Source organism: Pituophis catenifer, unplaced genomic scaffold, assembly GCF_029215685.1.
Source record: "Pituophis catenifer annectens isolate HBS135680 unplaced genomic scaffold, rPitCat1.0.hap2 SCAF_3, whole genome shotgun sequence".
In the NCBI taxonomy this organism is placed as follows: domain Eukaryota; kingdom Metazoa; phylum Chordata; class Lepidosauria; order Squamata; family Colubridae; genus Pituophis; species Pituophis catenifer.
The window spans coordinates 158,785,443-158,806,248 of NW_027256883.1; the positions used below are offsets into that span (position 1 = coordinate 158,785,443).

Sequence of the window (20,806 nt, forward strand, 5' to 3'; positions counted from 1 at the left end):
CTACCTCTATTTTTATATGCTGTACTTAATTACATACTTCATACTTTGCAGCTATCTCTTAAAATACTTTTCCGCTGCCTGTGAGCAATCATCTCCTCTAGATTTTATTCATTACTCCATTTGATTAAAATATTTTTCTCAGAAATCCTAAGACACATAAGGATACAGTAAATGCAGATATATGTTTAAGTACTCTAATAGCAGAGTGTGCAGATTTCTGTATAACTGGAAAACTTGTACAAGCAGCTCTAAGAAAAGGTTTTCTATACCAGGCAAATTAAACTCTCAGGATGCGCACTTTAAGCAGGTTTCACACCTCTTAGATCTGGAATTGGCTGGGGCTCCTCCTAAACCTGAACCAATTTCATTCAAAGCCAGGGATTATTGGCCTTTATGCTTTGCGATTCACTGAGATGAATGTTCACCAATTACGTGCTTTAACGGGAGTCTATAAATTTGTTGTACTTGGTATCTGTGACAAAATTGTGCAAATGTTATCTTTAAAATGGAGTAAGCAACACCAGATCATAGTGCAGGGCCAGGTTATTTGAGGGGCTTTAAATCAAAATAAACAAATAAATTGGACTTAATGGTCAGTCTTTTTATTATTTAATCTTTCTATATCTGTATCTTTCTATATATTTCCCTTTCCGTCTTTCCATATACTTCTAAGGACATCTTCATATAAGATGCTCCATTTGAAACCATCGCTTAGAAATCTATGATCCCATGGCACCAGTTGTATTTGACAGCCAAGAAGATTTGTTTCTGGTTCAGCTATGGTATGTTTAAAAACGGCAATAAATTAGTTGCTCCTAGGAAAAACTGTGACTCCATAGAGGTGTGGAGAGTCTCTTTCCCATTTACAGAAACTCCTGCCTCCCCCAGGGTTTCAGCCCTCAACAGAAGTTTCAAAAAACATTGTGGCTTGGCAGCTCCCCTTCTAGGAATTGCTCAGGGAGGTTTTTTGGACACAGTCAGAAAACTGCATACAGCATGACATAAGGATGTGGATGGAGGTGGAGAGCAGAGCAAACCATTTATTTCCATTTTGATAGAGAAGCAAGTAAGAAACATTTTGCTCTTCCAGCTCCTGTATCAACTGGAGGCAAGATAATGATTTATTTTTATTTTTATTTTTTGCATTCCTTGTTAGAAGTATGGACCTTTTTTTAAAAAAAAATTGCTTTTGAGTGCTTAGGGAACCAGTGGCAGAGTAGAAGGGCCCCCCTGAATCTGTAAATAGCTACTCCCAGCCTCCCCTGCTACTAAGCATCTCAGATTCCCTCATATTTCTCAGACTATCCCCTTCATTATGGAACTGGGATGGTTTGGGGATTTTCTCTTTGAGCCTAGCCATAAATGCAGGGCAGCCATCCTTGAGCTTCTAAAAGTTTCTCTCCTCATACTGAACAGGAAAAAAGCAGTTTTACAGATCTGGCTTTTTTGAAGTTTCCTAGCTGGCAGATGAAGGGCTTCTTTTCCAAAGCTGGCAGTTTAAAGAATCAGTTCTTTCGATAAAGACCCACAATGCTCAGCATAGAGTAATACATAGATCTGACTCCTGGGTGGCAGGTTTTTAAACTCTTTTTTCTGGCTTTATACAAAACAACTGATCTCAACCTCAGACTGCTGGGAATGAATGGCAGGGGATGGGAAATAATTTAATTGCCCTGTTCTCCTTGCATGCTCTTCTGAAATATGGTCCCAGTTACTGTCAGGGGAAACAATATGTCAACATAAGGATAATATAAAACACAGATCAGGGTTCACTAGACATCTGTTGGGCATATATTGATATTTTCTGAAATTCTAATGAAAACGGAGCCTTTTTGCACAACATGTTTATGGGATCATAAATGAGTATTTCTGTTTTGTTGTATAAAGGCATCAAAGCAATATATTTGAGATATTTTGGTTTTTGCTTACTAATGCTGTAGTATGTTTCCCAGATGGCCTAACTGATCTATAGCATTCCCATTTTATCCAGATCTACCTTCAAATATGCATGCTTATGTTTGCACAGGTAGTCTACAACTTGCAATCAATCATTTTATCATCTCTGAAAGTTACAATGGCCATGGAATGGGTGCTTTATGGCCAGGAAACTATACCCAGCCATTGTAAATAGTTGTGCCTCCCTCCCACATACACACTGGTCACATGACCACATATGTTGAGTGGGTCAGCTTTATGACCTCTTGCGGCATTCCACAATCACATGACTTCAATTTGCAATGTTATTTGCCATTTCTGGCAACTTTTTTTAAATGCTCTTTCAAAAAATAGGTTCACTTAATCACCGCTGCCTTTGCTTAATCACCATAGTGAAAAAGACTAAAAAATTATTTCATCATTATGGTCATTTGCAACCATAATGACTTACAACTGAATTCTACGGTTGTAAGATGAGGACTACCTTTACAGGAATCAATGTTAACATTTATCTATAATTATTATCCTTTATGAACAAAGCTAGATGAATCCTTACCTCTCCTCTTGTTCCATATTAAATTCCTATGTATTTTTTAAAGTTATTTTCCCAGTTAAATGTGTAGACTCCCATAAAATACCCAATTGGCATATTTTTCAATCATTCAAAATCTCAATCACTACTGGTATGCATATAGTTAAAATAACTGGGTAACCTTGTATTTTTTGAAAAACCAGGTTATAAATGAGTAAAGGACACAATCTTAATTTTTTCATTGGAGAACCACAAAAATAGTAAGGTTAATAGCAGAGATAATATTGTTTGGGTATAGAATAGGAGCACAGTTCTTAAACTTCACTGATCCTGCATGTATGAGTAGAACTACACACAAATATTCTGGACAATACTACTCCAGTGTGAATATGTATCTTTAACTCCTCTTCTGTAAGGAGAAACTACTCTCCATCAGGAGGAAGAACAATAGTAACTCTAGCAACAACTCAATTAAAAATACAATTACTCAATTCAGATGGAATGCCAAAGAATTACAAGATCAAGCCTCCAGCTGATGCACTCTTCGTCTTCCCAACTGGTTTCCACAAACCACAGTTTGCCAGATTCTAGCAAAAGGGCCAACAGAAAAATAACTGAAGCATATAAACTTTAGGCTCCTTTCATTTGATGTTTCACCTGAAACAAGCCAATTTTTCTCACATTTTGTGTTCTTCCCCATTCTGGTCTCCAGCTGTAAACAAAATAAAGGTTAAACTGCTCAAAGATTAAGGTCGAGCTATAATCCAACTGTTTTCAACTCAATTAGGATCTAATCTTTAATATCACTGCAATGGGATTAAAGCTTCAAAGTTTCTCAGTGATGGTAATACCAGCTTTCCTCTTATGTTTCAGCTGAGAGAATCATGTAAGAACATTTATCTAGAATTTTCAATGCCTTGATTTGATTTGATCAGAAATAAAAACTTTACTTTTTCAACCCCTGCCCTCTTTATTTAAATTACAAATCAGGTCATAATTCTGAGACTTTCTATTTGAGCATGAACTATTGAGATAGTTTTGAATGTACAATTGATGGTGAGGCAAAGTTAGGTAATTTTGTTTTACCAAGCTCACAAATTGTGAAACTATGTGCTGGAGAAACAAAGAGGATGTTAATACTAAGGAGGAAGGAATGAAAAACCTAAACAAAATCATGAAGAATGTGGCAATAAAGATCAGAATAATTAAAGCAATGGTTTTACTAAGGGAACATCTGGTTACAAAAGCTGTACACAGAGAAAGAGAAATAAAAATAAAGCCACAGGTAAATGACGGGACAGTTTGCTAAATATAGTGATAAAAAACTCTTTCTTAGTTCTGTATTTCCAATCAGACATAAGATTTAGATAAGCAGTTTTACTGGATTAGGAAGCCATACATACAAAAAAAAAAAAAAAAAAAAATCTGCCAACACAGAGGAATCTTGCCCTGTGTGTTTCTATGTGTATCAGTGCCAAGGTTCAAATCCTGGGTTCCTTTCTTCTTTTTTAGGCTATGGATTTTTGGCTGCAGTTGAAGCATTCTGCCATCTACCCCCTTGTTTACCAAGCTGCTACTTCTGGTATTAATAGGAGCATATGCAGAGGGAGTCATCTATACTATAATAAAAGCATGACTGGTCAATTGCAACCTTCCCACATTTTAAATGTGTTGAACACACATTGAACACTCATTTAAAAAGGGCAGGACTTTGATCGTTGGTTGCACCTGCCACTTTGAAGTTGTTGTCACACTCTCCCATGGTGGCAGCCAGTGTGAGAATCGGGGGGCCTCTGCCTCACCAATTTTAACTCTTTCAGTAAGATCAATGGGCAGGATCAAAAAGTTTGTTGGAATATTCAGAACTGCCAGAAGTTATTACTGGTGACTAGTCAAGATGGCAAGCAATAGTCCTCGCAAGATTTAGGCTCCATTTCATGAATCTAATTAAATTTAATCTCATTTTAACTTTCAGATGTAATTATGCATTGTGATTATTCAAGAATGGAGATGAAAACTTTGAAGATCTCACATCCATGCCAAGGGCTACTGCAACCTTTCAATGATGTCCCACTGTTTTGCAAAATGTCTATATGCATCCAATATCAACTGACATCCTAGATATTGATTCTCAATGCTAAGTCACAAGCTAAGGTCAAATATATTATTTCCCTAGCAGTCTCTACTCAAATTACCATGACTGCACAAAACCCAGAGATTCAGGCAAATTCTGGATAGTAATCTATTTTTATGAAGTTGATGAAATAAAAACTTTTTTTTTCATATTTGACTTTAAATTCCAGTGCAAGCATATGCCCTGGGAAAAGAGGAATAATACTTTTAGGAGAAATTATAGATCGCTTATAGAACATACTTTCTGTATACAAAATTTCCCTGGTATCTCCATTAGAAAGAATCAATTAGCAGATAGTGGGAAAGATCTTATGGTTAACTTTATTTCCTATTTTTGAGGAGAAAGGCTAATTTTAAAATTGACTTTGAACCATTCTCTTTCCCTCCCTCCCTCCCTCCCTCCCTCACACACATAAACACAAACTCATATACTGATAAGTAAGTTTTCCAAGGATCTTGCCCAATAATCACAGACACGATAGGCTTTGAGTTCAATGTATTTATTTACTCAATTTCTTTCTATTCAGATAAACTCATTTGGAACTGGTTCTGGACTTCTGCGCACAGCCTTTATATATGGAGGAGGTGGAGTCAAGGTAAGGAGGGGTTATGGGAAGGGCTAAGTGAGGGAGGAGGGATCAGTGGGTCAGTCTATGCAATGGTGTATACACAGTTAGGCATTTACTTGTAACAAATCCCCCTCTAAATGCCTAACATTCGGGGTTGATTCGTACCCGGCATGGTCACCCCTAGTTTTAATGTGAGATATGTGTGTTGCTTGTTTGGTAATGGTTTCGTTAGAATGTCCGCGACTTGCTCAGAGGTTTCACAATGTACGGCCCTAATAAAACCTACATTTGATAATTGCCTGACATGCTTATGCTTGATGTCGATATGTCTGGACCTCTGACCCACTGCTTCTGCGTTGGAGATGTCTATGGCTGCTTTATTGTCCTCGTGGATAGTTATAGGATAAGCCGGTTCAGTCCATATTTCAGAGAGCAGGTCATCGAACCACACTAAATTGTTAGCTGCCTTTGATAGGCAGATGTACTCTGCTTCTGCCGTGGATGTGGCAACCAGGTTCTGTTTGCCAGTATACCAGTGTACCGGGCAGTTATTGATGAGGAACACGTAACCTGATGTGCTTTTCCTGCTCTTGGTATCACCTGCCCAGTCAGCATCCGCATAGCAGGTCAGCGCCGGTTTTTTGGATTTGGATGGTTCCAGGCATAGGTACGCGTCTATGCTATGTTTCAGGTACCTGATTACTCGCTTCACTCCTTCCCAGTGGTATACCTTGGGTTCACTGACATGTCTGGATAATAAATTAACAGCTAAGCTGATATCGGGCCTTGTCCAATTGGCAATATACAGGAGGGATCCAATGACAGATCTATACAAGGTGTTGTCCTTAAATGACTCCCCCTCTTCGTGCATATGTTTCAAGAAGTCTGTTTGCATGGGGGTTTCACATGGTTTAGCGTCCCTCATGTTGCATCTATGTACAAGTTCTAATATTTTCTCCCTTTGAGAAACCTTGAACCCGTTCTCTGTTTTCTCGATTTGTACTCCTAGATACTTATTGACTTTCCCTAGGGTCTTGAGTGTGAATTGTTTCCCCAGTTCTCTGGCGAATTTATCGCAATTTTGCTTGTGCTGCCCCATGTACAGGATGTCGTCTACGTAAACGAGTGCGTATTCGATCGAAGTGCCCTCCCTCTTGGCGAAGAGGCAGAGGTCTGCTGATGTGGCGGTAAAACCCATGTCCCTGAGTGTTTTGGCTAGGCATTCATACCATCTTTTCCCGGACTGTCTTAAACCGTACAAACTTTTGTTTAGTAGCCAAGTGACTCCCTCTTTCGCGCCTTTCCCTGGGGGTGCCCTGACATATATTTCTTTGTCTAACTTCGCATGGAGGTATGCGGTTTGAACGTCAAATTGGTAGACTTCTAGGCCTAAGATAGATGCAACTACTAGGGCGCTTTTGACACTTTCTGCCCTAACTGTGGGTGAGTAGGTATCCGTGTAGTCGTCTGGATACCTTTGGGCGAACCCCTGAGCTACGAGTCTAGCCTTGTAGAGGGCTTTGTTGTCTTCGAGTTCCTTGATTTTGAAAACCCACTTCGTGCCTATGAGTGTCTTATCGGCTGGGACCTTAGAGGGGGTGTACACGTTCAGTTCGCGCAGGCTAGCCATCTCCCTTTCCATAGCTTGCTCCCACTTATCTCTCTCTACCTGCGGCAGACTAATGATTTCTTCGTATGAGTTGGGTGTTGTTCTATTTGGGTGAATGGACATGACATAATCTTTAAACCTCTTGGGCATTTTGTTTCTGTTGGGTCTGATAGGTCTTATGGGTCTTGTGTCGGTGTCGTGCATGTATTTGGCCTCCTTCTCTGTGACCGTGTCTACCTTGATGATGGGGTGGTCTTCCTTCCACCCCTTGGTGGCTACCTCATGGTGTCTTGGTCTTTGTCTGTCTTGTGTATTTGCTTCTAATGTGATGGGTTTGCTTTCGTCCCTTGATTCGTTTGTGTCTTCCTGTCTGATGAGTGTCTCGTTGAGGTGTATCTTAGACCAGTTGGCGTTCTCGTGGAACACCGCTGTTCTGGATACGATGAACCTATTGTCCCTGTCAATGAATCTATAGCCTTTTGTGCCTGGTTCATACCCCATGAACCTTAATCTCCTGGAGACCTTGTCTCCTTTTCGCCTCAGTTGCCTGGGGATGTGCACATCCGCCGTGACTCCAAATATGTGCAGGTGCGCAATCTTTGGTTTTCGGTCGTACATCACCTCATAAGGTGTTTTCCCTATTACGCTAGACCAGAGTCTGTTCAGCGTATAATTTGAGTAGTTGATAGCTTCCGCCCAGAATGGCTGTCCTAACCCCGCATCCTCTAGGGCGCATCTCATCATTGTTTGTAGGACTCCATTCCTCTTCTCTGCGACTCCATTTTGGAACGCGGAAAAAGGAGAAGTCTTGTAGTGTATTATCCCGTGCATCTTTGACCAGTTCGAGAATTCCCTCGATAAGAACTCAGACCCCCTATCTGTCATTATTTGCCTTATCTTTGTGTTGTGTTGCGTTTCCACTCTCTTATAAAACTCTTTAAATTTTTGGAATACCTCGTCTTTATGATTAATGGTATACACAAAGCCATAGCGGCTGTAGTCGTCTACTATTGTCAGAAAATATCTCCTTTTGTATTTTATAGAGGGCTTCATGGGGCCCACAATGTCCATATGTACCAGGTGGAAGATAGAATTGGTAGTACGGGTGGCTTTTCTAGGTCTGGGTTTGGTTTTTAATTTAGATGATTTACATATAGAACACTCTAAGTAGTTTTTGCAGTTTTTTATTTTCAAATCACTGGTACATTCTGTCATTTTTTGGATGACTGGGAAGCTGGCATGGCCCAATTTTCTGTGTAGCAAATGGGCGCAGTCATCGTGAATGGGTTTGCCTATTAGCAATTTCCCTCTGTGTGTCGTGTTGCCTTCGGTGGGGTCGTCTTCCCTGCCCCCCTCTGCCTCAACATGTGTGTTGACTTTATTCTCAGTGTTTTCTAGTTGGGCGATAACTTGGGTCTGGTTATTCTTTTTAGGGTGGAGGTATGTTAGCCCTCCATTAATGACTATTTTGCCGATGCTTTCCCTGTCTCTGGTCAGGTAGGCTTCTCCCTCTTTGAAGGTGGTCTCTATGCCCATGTCCTTGCTCAGTTTAAGCGGTGCTAAAATGTTGTGGGGTATTTCGGGTATGAGTAATACCCCCTCTACTTTGCCTATTCCGCTTATGAACGTGTTTCCTCTCCCTGTCACTAGGACCTTGTTTTGATTGGCCACCTTAATGTGGTAGTTTTCCTTTGTGAATGAGGTCAGTATCTTTATGTCATGAGTTGTGTGGTTGGTGGCTCCCGAGTCGATGAGCCATGTTTCTCCTTCTCTGGTTTGTGAGTGTGTGTGTGTGTTCTCCCCGATCCCATACATGGACCCTGGTCGGCTCTCCCTAGAGCTGTCCCTACTTCCCCTTCTGTTCCTTGGGTCGGGGGAGTCTCTGCGCCTGTATCTGTTGTCTGATGGGGATCTATCGGGGAGCCCTGGCTTCCTGCCTTCCCTTTCCCTTTGGTAGGTGTGGTCCCTTCCCCTTGAGTTTCTTGGGCAATCCCGTTTGTAGTGATTCTTTGAGCCACAAGTGAAGCATTCTGGGTAGTCTAGGTTCCTAGTTTGGAACTCAACTTTCTTAGTTGGCCTGCTGTCCCTGCGGCTGATGGAGCGGTCCCTCCTTAAGCTATCTTCTGCTATTATCCTATTTGTCAGTGACTCGAGTGTGAGGTGGCCTAAGCCTATGCTATCCAGCTGCATTATAAAATTGTCCCAGCTGGAGTCCAGGGAGTTGATGACTATGCTCTTCATGCTCTCTTCGGATATATCCTCCCCCCTTTGTATCAGTTCAGTCCTTGTGGCATTCAGGTTCAGTATATGTTCACCCATGGGAGTCCCCGCTTTATGCCTGGCAGAGTGGAATTCCCTGGATATCCTTGCTGTGGTGGCAGCGCTTTTACTATAGAACAGATTAAATATTCTCTGCTGTATCTCAGACACAGTCAGATAATGGCTTAGGCTGGGGTATACACCTGGTGGGATACTTGCTATAATTAAATAGTAAGCCCTGTGATGCAAGCAATCTGTTTCTAAAGTCCAAGGTTTTGTGGGGGGGTCATCAACTAAAAACAATAGATCCTCTTTTAAAAATAAAACCTGGAGTTGGTGATTCCACTGCATGAGGTTCGATCCGTCTAATTTAAGAGTGGGAAAGTTAGCTGGTAAATTCCCTGAGTTGTGTGATGAATTACTCACAGTCTGTTGCTGCCCATGGTGTCTCAGGTGAGGGAACTCACAATATGGCTTGGGTATGCAGTTTGCAGCTCTGCACAGACTTGGATTTATGTTCCCTCCTTCTCTTCTTGCTGGAGCCGACTGAGCACGTGCGAGGCCCATTTCGCTACTGTAGCCGATGGGGGAGTAGCTAGCTGTTGCTGCTCTTAGGCCTCGGCCTAGGCCTCCAGTTGGGGGTCCCATCTCACTCCAGGGGTGTCCGGCTTCATCTCTGGAGGCAGGCATCCATCGCTGGGCGTCCGGATCCATGCAGGGGGCTGGAGAGAGGCAAGGAGGCGAGGCGGTCGTAAGTCGAGGACTTCTGGGGTTCTGGGGCGTGGCGGCTGCAGTGGGCCCCGATCCTTGATTGCTGGTCCCTGGGCACGTGAGTAGGCCGGGCGGAGGCCACATGGGGGTTGAGTAGCAGGTGTGGCCTCTTCCCCTCGGGCCTCTTATGCTTGGTGCTGCGGGTGCTGGGTTCGAGTCCTGCCATCTGCATGATTCAAGCATGGTTGGTGCCCTGCAGTTGTCTTCGTGGGGGTTGGTCATCGTGTGGAGTATCTGGGGGTGTGTGCTATCATCGATGGCCCCCCCGTAGCCCCCTCGGTTCGCGGCGGTGTCTCTGGGGTGCATGGCTGGCGTGAAGGGGTTGCGTGCAGGGCCTATTGTGGCTGCTGGGGCCTCGGGTGTCTTTCTGGCTTCGAGCTCGGGAGGCGAGCTCCAGATGCCTTGGTGTGTCCCTTCTGGGGTGCCTTTGGCTGTTCCCCCATTTGTTCTGGGGTTTCTTTCATTTCCCGCCATTGGATTTGAATCCTGGCTCCCTATTGGTCGGTGGCCATCCCAAGATGGCTGCCCGGAGCATGGCACGAAAATGGAACCGTTTGGCTCTTGGGCCTCTGCCAGGGGGTATCTCTGTCTTACCGGTCTGGCAGCCTCGTGGTCTTGCTCCTGGGGGCTCATCGCTGCTCCCTGGTCATCTAGAAGGTCCCGGAGCTTCGCGATGAGTTCATCCTTGCTTATGGAGGCTTCTATCATTTTCTGTATGGTGTCCTTCAGTTCATCTCTCTCGGGTGATCTGTCTCTGGCGTGCCTGGCTGCACTTTCTTTTGGCCTCACGCTTCTGTTTGTCTGGTCCAGTTCCTCCATCTCTGCCATCAGCCTGGTGGTGGACCTTGTGTTCATCCTTCCTTCCATTTCCGATTTTGGTTCTGTTTATTGGGCATAACCGTCCTCTGCTGCCATTTTGATAAGTAAGTTTTCCAAGGATCTTGCCCAATAATCACAGACACGATAGGCTTTGAGTTCAATGTATTTATTTACTCAATTTCTTTCTATTCAGATAAACTCATTTGGAACTGGTTCTGGACTTCTGCGCACAGCCTTTATATATGGAGGAGGTGGAGTCAAGGTAAGGAGGGGTTATGGGAAGGGCTAAGTGAGGGAGGAGGGATCAGTGGGTCAGTCTATGCAATGGTGTATACACAGTTAGGCATTTACTTGTAACATATACTAATTCATGTAGCCTATAGCCTATAGTAATGCTATTCCCAGCTCTGTATGGTTTCCAGCTGCCACCATAAGTCACCTGCCATTTTCTTGCAGCCTTTCCCATCTGAGTTCCTTTTAGCCTCAAGCATTACAAACTGCTGGACTTACCCAACTCATCCCACAGTTGTCGACATTTGTCAGTCATGCCTGTTCCTTGTTGTCTCCAGAGAGCAAGACGTGGATCTGCCATGAACTGCTCTGTTATCAGCGTCAGCATCCTAGCTCCATTAGAATCTCTCATGCGCAACATTTCACGGACCTAAGATAAAAGAGGAGGACATGTAGACTTTCAATCATATAGGGATTGGATTTAAGGGTGACATGAGTTAGCTTCTACATAGTCTTTGCCACATTTTGCCCATAGGGTGTCCCATCATACATTTGGAGCTAAATTACAACTCCGATTATCCTGACTGATCCTGGTTACAATTGACAGAAATGGAGATACCAGATTTTTTTGGGGGGGGTGGCAGGAGGAGATTATATACTTCTTATAAGATGATAAAAAGCTTGCCATCATCAAGCTGCCTACATGGTTGTGAAAATGTCTCTAAGGAGTAAAGCTTGCTGAACAAATATCAAGTTATTCAGACAAGCCAAAGAAAGCATTTTTCCCTGAGAATAAGAGGCATACAAAATCATTAATAAAGAATATGATAAGCCAGATGGTGATTTTTATATTCTCCAGCCAGTAGAGGCTGAGCCAGATATACTCAAATTTACGATTCTCATTTCCAAGAATGATCAAATCCAAATGCTTTGTGGATTACTGAACTTCCAAACTCCCTCCTCAAAAAATACCTTGGAATGTGGGTTTAGATTATGAGGATTCTTGATAATCAGCTTGTCTCCCTTTACTGTTCTATAATTTTGGGGAAAATGCCCCATGGCTGAGGAAATACTGGTAGATATTTCACTTCAGACTTTGAATCCCTCACAATGATGGGTTCTTGAAAATCTGAACAATTCAAAGTAAAATGTTTAATCTTGTAATCTGATGCAAACCCTATCTGAAAGAGAAAGGTTTGGCTTAAATGATATCTAAGACCTTATAGAATAGATTTTTGAAGTAAAGTGGGGAATCACCATACCTGGACATTTTCAAATATAGGAAGGCATATCCAGCTCAAGAGATACAATTGCTTACAGAATTCCAATTTGCATTTCTTACATGCTAGATTCTGCAAGGGAACATATCACTTGATCTAACTAGAATTTCTCTAGGTTCTAGAATAATATTTTCTCAAAATGTGTAATGCTCAGGTGGAACATTTTAGAATAAGGATCAAAGTATACACCAACAATATTCTTTGCTTTATATGAAGTATAAACATTTATAAAATAAGTTACGGGGGTCAGTGGCTATTAGTCCTGATGACAATGTAACTCCTATAAGGCTATTTGCAGGGAGGCTAGTGAACTTCCTTGTATAGTTAGTTGTCCAAAGTGAGACTAGACTGCTAGACTACATGGCAATGGGTTTGAACCGGAAAGGACTGCTTATATCCTTAATTATATAGATTGCCTTAAATATGATTAACTATCTTTCCATTTATCTATGACTGACTGACATAAAATTGCAACAATACATTCAGAACAATTTTAAAAATAAATCTTGCAATTATGCATACATACAAGTATGTCCTTTTTTAAAAAATAAACAAACAAACAAACAACTTTTGTATGCCATTAATATTTTGGCCATCTTGACTGCATTTGGCTATGAAAAACTAGACAATCCTTATGGATTAGTCTCAGGTCATGTACTTTCTAATTTTTTTCTTAGAAGCATACATAGATTAATATCTTTATATACAGTAGCTTGTTGATCTGAATGATTATACTTTGAACATATGCCTTCAACGCTCTTATACACTGTCTACATACTGCTCTTCTGTTCATTCATACGGTTCATATTGGAATTTATATGTATTTATAAGAAGGATTACAGGTATTCCCTTTTTCATGATAGTCCTGTGACAGAACAATCTGCTATATCGTTCAAATTCTGTTGATTTAGAATAAAAACTGAGAGCATTGAATTCCAAGTAAAGGTAGTACATACTTCTAAAAAAACCTTCAGTAATAGCTTTTAAAACCACAGCTACAGTCACTTTCTTTTAGCCTAACTCACCTTACAGGTGTTATGGTTCCAAGCGATGAACCCAAATGTAATCAGGACTCAGAAGCTCCATTCAGGTGTGAAAGATCTTTTATTGAGTACATCGTATCGGCACTTAGAAAGTTGAAGCTAACTCTGGCTAATTCTCATGCTTCAGAGTAATAAAAAGAATAAAAACTTCCCACCCCCCTCAGGTGTCTTGGGTATCGTTAAACAATCAGACCAGCAGGATCTTTCCCCTCGGTCTCAGCAGATGTTCATTGCCATGACCTTGGTTCCCACACAGTGTCTGGTGGATGTTTTGTCTAGTGGACTCAGGCATCACATTCCAGTTCCTTCTAACCCCTCCTCCCCCCAAGAGTGGCAACTAAGAAACAAAGCAAACATAAATATGGCCTTGGCCGTAGTTGTTTCAAAGTTGGCAACAGGATTCTTCTGGAGAATCATTTTTAAAAAAACAACCCACTGCTGCTATTGAATCATAAGCAAGTCTTGCTTGTTCAGATGGCTTTGTATATGGTAGCATTTTTACTTATTATAAACAGTATCATGTTTGCATACGTGTATATGCCAAAATCCGGCAATGGACAAAAATCAAGGTTATATGTTCCACTTTTTCCACTATTACTTTTCTATGTTACAATCCTTTATTAAAACCAAAATCTTTACTACAAAGGTTTGATTGATAAATCTCCCTTGAATGAAGTTAATCATCAGAAAGCACCAAAAATGTCCATCCAAACAAAATTTGCATAACTAACACTACTCTCAACACTAATTGAGAGTAACATGTAATATTCATTTTGATTCCTAGTGGCCATTGCACCAATGCAGTTTAACATGCCAGTTCCAGTCCATCTTTGGAAAAGACTGAATGATATAATCCTAAATGTTGAGGATTTGAGAGAAAAGAACAGCAAATTGAAAGAATATTATAAAATTTCCAGGGTAAAAAGTTTTGCAAATGTGATAGAAAAGGGAACCTATGTCTCACCTTAGCAAACATGGAATTGAGTTGCTTTCCAGAGCCATAGTACCCTCCTTGGGAGAGGAACAGCTTCACCTGCTCTCGAACCTGTTCCTCATCCAAATGCCAGCAATTTTCATCATCAATACTGGCTCCTGCAGTAGGGTCTGGAGCACCTAAGGCAAGAAAACTCAGCTGTTAAACGAAACCTTCTCCAAGGCTTTAAAAAGTGAAATTGCCTATTATCCTAACCCTATCATATAGGAAAGCAAGGTTTCTCAACCTTAGCCACTTCAAGATGAGTGCACTTCAACTCCCAGAATTCCCTAGTCAGGTTCATCTCAAAGTGGCTAAAGTTAAGAAACTCTGCTGCAAGGTCTCCATAAGTGGAGAACAATTCCTGGTGATGACTTTACACATCCATGCAACACAGAACTGGTTTGCCATTTCATTTTCCAGGATGTCCCTTAAATTCCCAAATTATCTTTGGTCCTCTTTGGTAGCCTCCTATCTAAGTTAGGCAGGCTCTAACTTACTTAGCTTCCGAGCACAGACATGTTCAGCCACCCGCTACCACATGCTGAAATATATACAAAAGAAAACAAAATAAGCTGTTCTTTAGACAAAACAACAGTGTAATACCACAGTACTTTAATTTAAAAAATCAATATTTATTCAAATCAGTACTTTTGTTTTCAGTACAGCAGAAACAAAAATGTAGGGTTATGTTTGTATAATCACAGCAGTAGAGCCAAATAAAATACTATAAAGGTAATAAAATAACAAATAATTGTCCCAGCCTATGATGAATTACCCCAAATAATGTTATTTTAAAAAGAATCTGAAAAGCAAGGGAGAAATTTTAGCTCTATTCTGCCATAACAGGCTTGACATTGATAGTATTCTCCACAACAGCTAAAACAAAGTAAGAATTATCCCGTTCTTTGTTGCTAAAAACTTTATAATGCATCACTTTGGGTCGAAACCTTAATATCTAATATGAAAAGTCTCCTAGGTCGGTTTCCCCCACTGAGGCCCTCCTGATAAATTTAACTACCAGGCAAAGAAAGTCCAGTTTAGATTCTAAGATGATCCAAATGATTCCCACCAAGACTTAGACTTGGTCTTTCTGTACTGATCTCTAAACAATTAATATATGACTATCTTTCTTGGGCCTCAAAAGAGAGAAACTATCTCTCTAAAGCCATAAACTTCTCAAAGACAGCACACGAAAAAAAAATATACAGGGAAGATTAAATTGTTGAACCCAGAGAGGCTTCACAAAATGTTTGGAGATGTCCATACAGAAGATAACCATTCTTCAGACACACTTAATCTTAGTTGTGTTGGCTATTTTAAGAATGACTCAGTAAGGATTATATGAAACAGGCTGAAAGCAATGAAAGCCAGTGATGGCAAGGCCGAAATAAATATTATCTTCAACAGCTTGAGGATGATTTATTTCCATTAGTGAAGGAATCAATATTGCTACTATTACAGAATTATCTATCAAGGATTCCTTTGGCTAAGGTTACCAGATATCTGAACAGGCAAAGGAGGACATGAACAATTGCAAAGGGAAACACACTGTTTAACTTTCTTGGCATCCATTTCAAAAATTACAGCAAAGAAATTGCAAAGAAATGTACTTAGGCTGACATGTATATGAAATCATTTTTTCCACCAGCAGAAAGACTGATTTTTCTAATCACAATATTTTCCAGCAAATCTTTATTTTGAAGAACAGATGCTAGCAATAATATAGAATTGGTGATGACATGCTTTTCAAATTTCACCGTAGAAAAATATGACAAGTCATATGATCTACTGGTTACAGTGATCATAGATTTGAAGGGGCTGGATTTAACCCGATTGCTGGAATCAGGAAATAAATTTAATATTGTAAATTTAGGGTATTAGTTTGTTGGCAGATAGAGAAAGAAGCAATTTACAAGGTCACAATACATAAAGGTTTGAATGACTGCCATTGTGAAAACAGTTCAAAAATACCCCCAGCCCCAAAGAAAAACCAAGACACTCAAAAAGCTGGACAATATTTGATTTTAAAGCATGCCTGCTGGGTGGAGGACATGAAGTCAAAAAGGAGTACTAAAATGTCCTCCTTTTGCTTGATGTCTCATAATCCTACCTTGGGTAGCATCTTAAAGTAAATAATATTTGCTATATGAAATTCTGGAATAAGAGCTTCACTGACTACGTACTGTGCAAACCAACTTCAAGAAAGAGAAAACACAAAATAAGTAGACGTAGATGCCAGTTTATCATTCAGCAGTTTTGAGAAAGCCTTCAAATGTTAAAACAATAATTTAATGTTTTTCAATTCCTGATCCCAAACATGGTTTTAGGTAACGAACTGTTTCCTGAGTACTGAATCTTTGGGATGGCACAAGAATCTCATAGATAAACTGGTAAATGGGGAAAAAATGTTTTACCTTTCATCCATCAGTAAGAAAGAACATTAAGAAGGCAGGGGGGAAATCCTATTTAGCCAGGAACAGCTGCAGTAATTTCTGGAAGCTATTAAGTTCTATACATGTATATACTTTTATGTATATTATTGGTAACATGCCTACATGCTTTTCCACTTATGGATGAGGTCAAGGAGAAGTTAGTAAGACTAGACTTGGACTTAATAGGTTATTGACTCCTAATCATTTAGAATCCTCTTGCTTTAATACTCTTTAAGGTGTTTTGCATCACTTTAGATAACTACAGCCCTGGAAATAGTTAAGATTTACTCCTGCAAGCTATATTGTCTGTTTCCACACTTAAGACTCAAAGACTTTTAAAGGTTTCAGCAGAATGCTTATTAAGGAAGAATAATCATGTCCAAAAAGCAGACTTGTTTCTATTTCCTAAAGCTTCAAATCCTTTTTCTTGTTTCTCAATGTCTTTCCCCTACACAATACAGTCCAATAAATGTGAACATTTAGCATTGCTTACTTTTCAAGCTTCAATTTTGCAGTGGTGCAAGGCACACAATTGGTCTGTCAGAACACCTGACTGCCTCACTGATGTGCGTGTCATAATGAAATCTTTCCTTGCAAAGCATCTTAATGCCATAAGTCTAAACAAAAAACTTTCTAAAGTCAAAAGCAGCTCCGCTATAAAATGAGAGATGCCAAATTGATGAGCATTCCCCCCCTCCATTTTTTGAAGCCACTAGAAAAATGCAATTTATGCTTGGAGAGAATAATTTATAAGGCACTCCACTGTACAGCACTTCCAAGAAATTAGGAAACATTTCACATTGTTACATCGTTGTACTCAACTTCAAAAGCTAAGAAAAAAATATATTCTGTTTTCTTATCACTGAAATTCTTCAATGGCAACGTTGTAAAGACTAGCTGTCAATTGTTTCTATATAAAAATAATCAACATTATCAATCTGGATGTCTGACATTAGACAACAAAAAGTAAAATAAAAAAAGGCTAATCTATATTGGTTTATGCAAGAGAAGAGAAAGAAAAATCATGGGTGGAAATTTCAGTTTGGGATAAACCATGGTGCCAGGAACATGCAACACTGACCTTTATCCCATTTCTCTAATGTTTATTACTACTCTTCAGTGAGTTAATAGCTCATAACTGGAGTGAGGAGACACGGCAAAGGACAGATGCAGCCCTTTCCAACTGGAACTAGTCAACTACTGGATTTATCCTTGTCAATAAAGCTTCATCTCTACAACCATTAAGAGAAAGCTGGCCAGGAAATGCCTGCTTTAAACCTACTCAGAGGCAATTAGCACTCTCAAAATAAGCAGCATTGTGGAGCAAAACCAATAACTTATAATGATGAAATTAGAAAAATCGTATTGTAACTGTCCCATCAAAATAGAAGCCAGATGATCCATAAGAACTACAGGGCAGAGCAATAGGGCGAAGCAGTTTTGCAATCCCTAGGCATCTTCAACTGAAAGTAACAGAAAAACAGAGTTGGAAGAGAACTTGGAGGACTCTCGTGCTCAAGCAGGAAACTCTATAGCAGTGATGGTTAACCTTTTTGGTGCCCAGTGGCCAAAGCGTGCAAAAGTGTATGCGAATGCACATGTGTGTGCCCAAACCCCCAAAATGCAATGCGAGCAACTCCCCTGTGCATGTGCGTGTAGCTCCATGTGTGCGCTCCGCCCTTTGTGCATGTGCATGCACAGGGCACATGAGCCCCACCCCTGCACATGCACCCCACCCCCCCGTGCATGCACCCCACTCCCTCACACCCCGTTTTGGGCCTGGAAAGCCTCCTGCACCAACCTGCACCTCCTGCACATGCGCCTCTCCCCCCTGTGCATGCGCACATGCATCCCCCATATGTGCTCCACCCCCCCGTGCATGCGCGGCAGAGACCTGAAGACCAGCTGGCTGGCAGGAGGCATGCGTGCATGCACAGTGGAACTGGGCTGGGGCGACAGGTGGTGTGCCCACAGAGAGGGCTCTGCGTGCCATCTGTGGCACCTGTGCCATAGGTTTGCCATCATGGTCCTATACCATTTCAGATAAATGTCCAATCTCTTCTTAAAAATCTCCAGTGTTGGAGCACCCACAAGTTCTGGAGGCAACTAATTATTCTAACATTCTGGAAATGTCTCCTTAGTTCTAAATTGGTTCTTATCCTTGATTAGTTTGCATCCATTGCTTATTGTCCTGCCTTCAGGTGCTTTGGAGAATAGATTGACTCCCTCTATGTGTACTCTAATTATCATTTAAACTAGGGGCAGGCAACCCATTATTCTGCCGGTAGTTTGAATGTAGATTTATATCAGCTTCAATAAGCCCAGCCACTGGCAAAGGATTTTAGGACTTGTTGCCCAAAACCTTTTGACTGCACTGGGTTATTTGCCAGAATTTTCAACAATCAGGGAAGGGGCTTGCCTGCCAAGTCTCAGGGTTTGATTTATACCTAAGAGAAAAAATGCCAGTTTAGAATTACCCCAACTTTCAGAGCATTCAATGGGCTTTGCATAAGCAGGAAGACTTTCACTCAATGTTCAAGTCATTAAAATCTTTCTGGCCACCATAAACCATGGGCCAGATTCAATAGCAGCAAATGAAATATTTCCCTCAGCTTTCTTCATTACCAATTTTATCCTTACGCATATTAGTCAACAATTATTTGGTTTACAATTGTCAGACAATGGGAGGTCCAAATATCTGTCAGCGGTGATTTTATTTTATTTATAAAGACTAGTCCTTATTTCTAGGCTGAGCACAACTGAATTGCTTTTCTAAACAAAGGAAGAGTAAGAAAAAAGAAAAAGAAACAATACAGTGACACCTTGGTACTCAACAGCTTTGTAACTCATCAAATTTGGTACTCAACAAACTTTGATGCGAACATTTTGTCCCAGTACTGATATTTGTTTGGTACTCAATAGACAAGCTAGAATTTTTGGTATCAGCTGCCTTGTGACTCACTACATTATTCCTTATGGGAAAATTTTGTTTAGTACTCATCATTTTTGGTGCTCATCATGCCATCCGGAACCAATTAACAGTGAGTAAAAGGTTGCCTCTTTATGCTTCTTTCTATGTTCCAAAATAAGCAACTCTTATTTTTATTCCCAGTTTTATATTTTAAGCCTGCTATATTAATTAACCTGCAATGGTTCTTGCAATTATGAAGGGAAAGCTTAATAATCAGTAAATTTAATTTCGCCCTGTATTAAAATTTTACAGAATATTTTATTACAGTTCTTTGGGATGATTTAAATAGTGATTTAACTAGATTGACTTCCCTGGAGTCAACTGTTTTCAAAGGAATTGATTGATTGAAGCATTTCCTTAAAAGTGGATGAACTCTATGTGCCTTTACTAGAAACACCCTCTTCTTAATAGCAGCCTCCCAATGAATTCACACAGTGATAGGTAATCTGAATCAAAGCCAAATAGAAAGAATAGTGTGTGTGAATGGGGAGAGAAAGGAGATAGCTACAGGCATTTAGTTGTTCACAGCTCAGTATCAGAGCTTTTCCCTGTCTGGTCATTTGATTTTCCATGTTGTGGAGAGGTTTTTCAATAGAATTTCATGGATGGAAATCCCCAAAAGTCTATTACTGCTGATATCATCCCACTTCAAGGGAAAGATAGAAGTTCTTTCCAAAATTATTTAAACACAAAGGGAGATTACAATTAATAACAACTTTCAGACAGAATTTTGCAACAGTTGATGCCTAGCAATAGAGAAACTCTACTAGGAACAGGAAAAATATATCGCAGAAAGGAACAACTTTGTTTAATACCATGTGGATTAGTTACAGATAATCCTTCTACAGTGACTGCTTTGTTTAGCAATCATTTGCAATTATGACAGTGATGAAAAAATAATTTTGCGACCAATCCTCATGTTTATGACCTTCACACAGGTCTGTTAACCAAAGGAAAGATGTAGTAAGATTTAAACACAGTAGCAGTTTCACTTAGTGATTGCTTTGGTTAATTTCCGGCCATAATTGTTGTTGCTAGATGAGGACTACCTGTATCCTTATTTGTCATAAATGATACAGAAGCCATATTTTCTAGCATGGGACTAAATATCTCTTATGCTTTGGCAGTGACTGGAAAAAGGTCCTTCATCAATGGGTTTTGTGGTCTAGTCATACCCAGAGAACGAGAGAGGGATCTTTGTTCCTCAGGGTGACATATATATATAGATTTCTTGAACAAATTTATA

General features: G+C 40.4%; 1 protein-coding gene across 2 annotated transcripts in view; it reads right to left on the minus strand.

Moving 5' to 3' along the window:
* ZSWIM5 (zinc finger SWIM-type containing 5) overlaps positions 1–20,806 on the minus strand; it is a 132,137-nt gene that overhangs the window by 15,711 nt on the left and 95,620 nt on the right. For both annotated transcript variants that reach the window (XM_070941389.1, XM_070941388.1), the window contains 2 exons: positions 14,146–14,294; positions 11,138–11,288 (listed from right to left, as the gene is read on the minus strand). In XM_070941389.1, the coding sequence (XP_070797490.1) occupies positions 11,138–11,288; positions 14,146–14,294 (300 nt within the window). The remainder of the gene's footprint in view (positions 1–11,137; positions 11,289–14,145; positions 14,295–20,806) is intronic.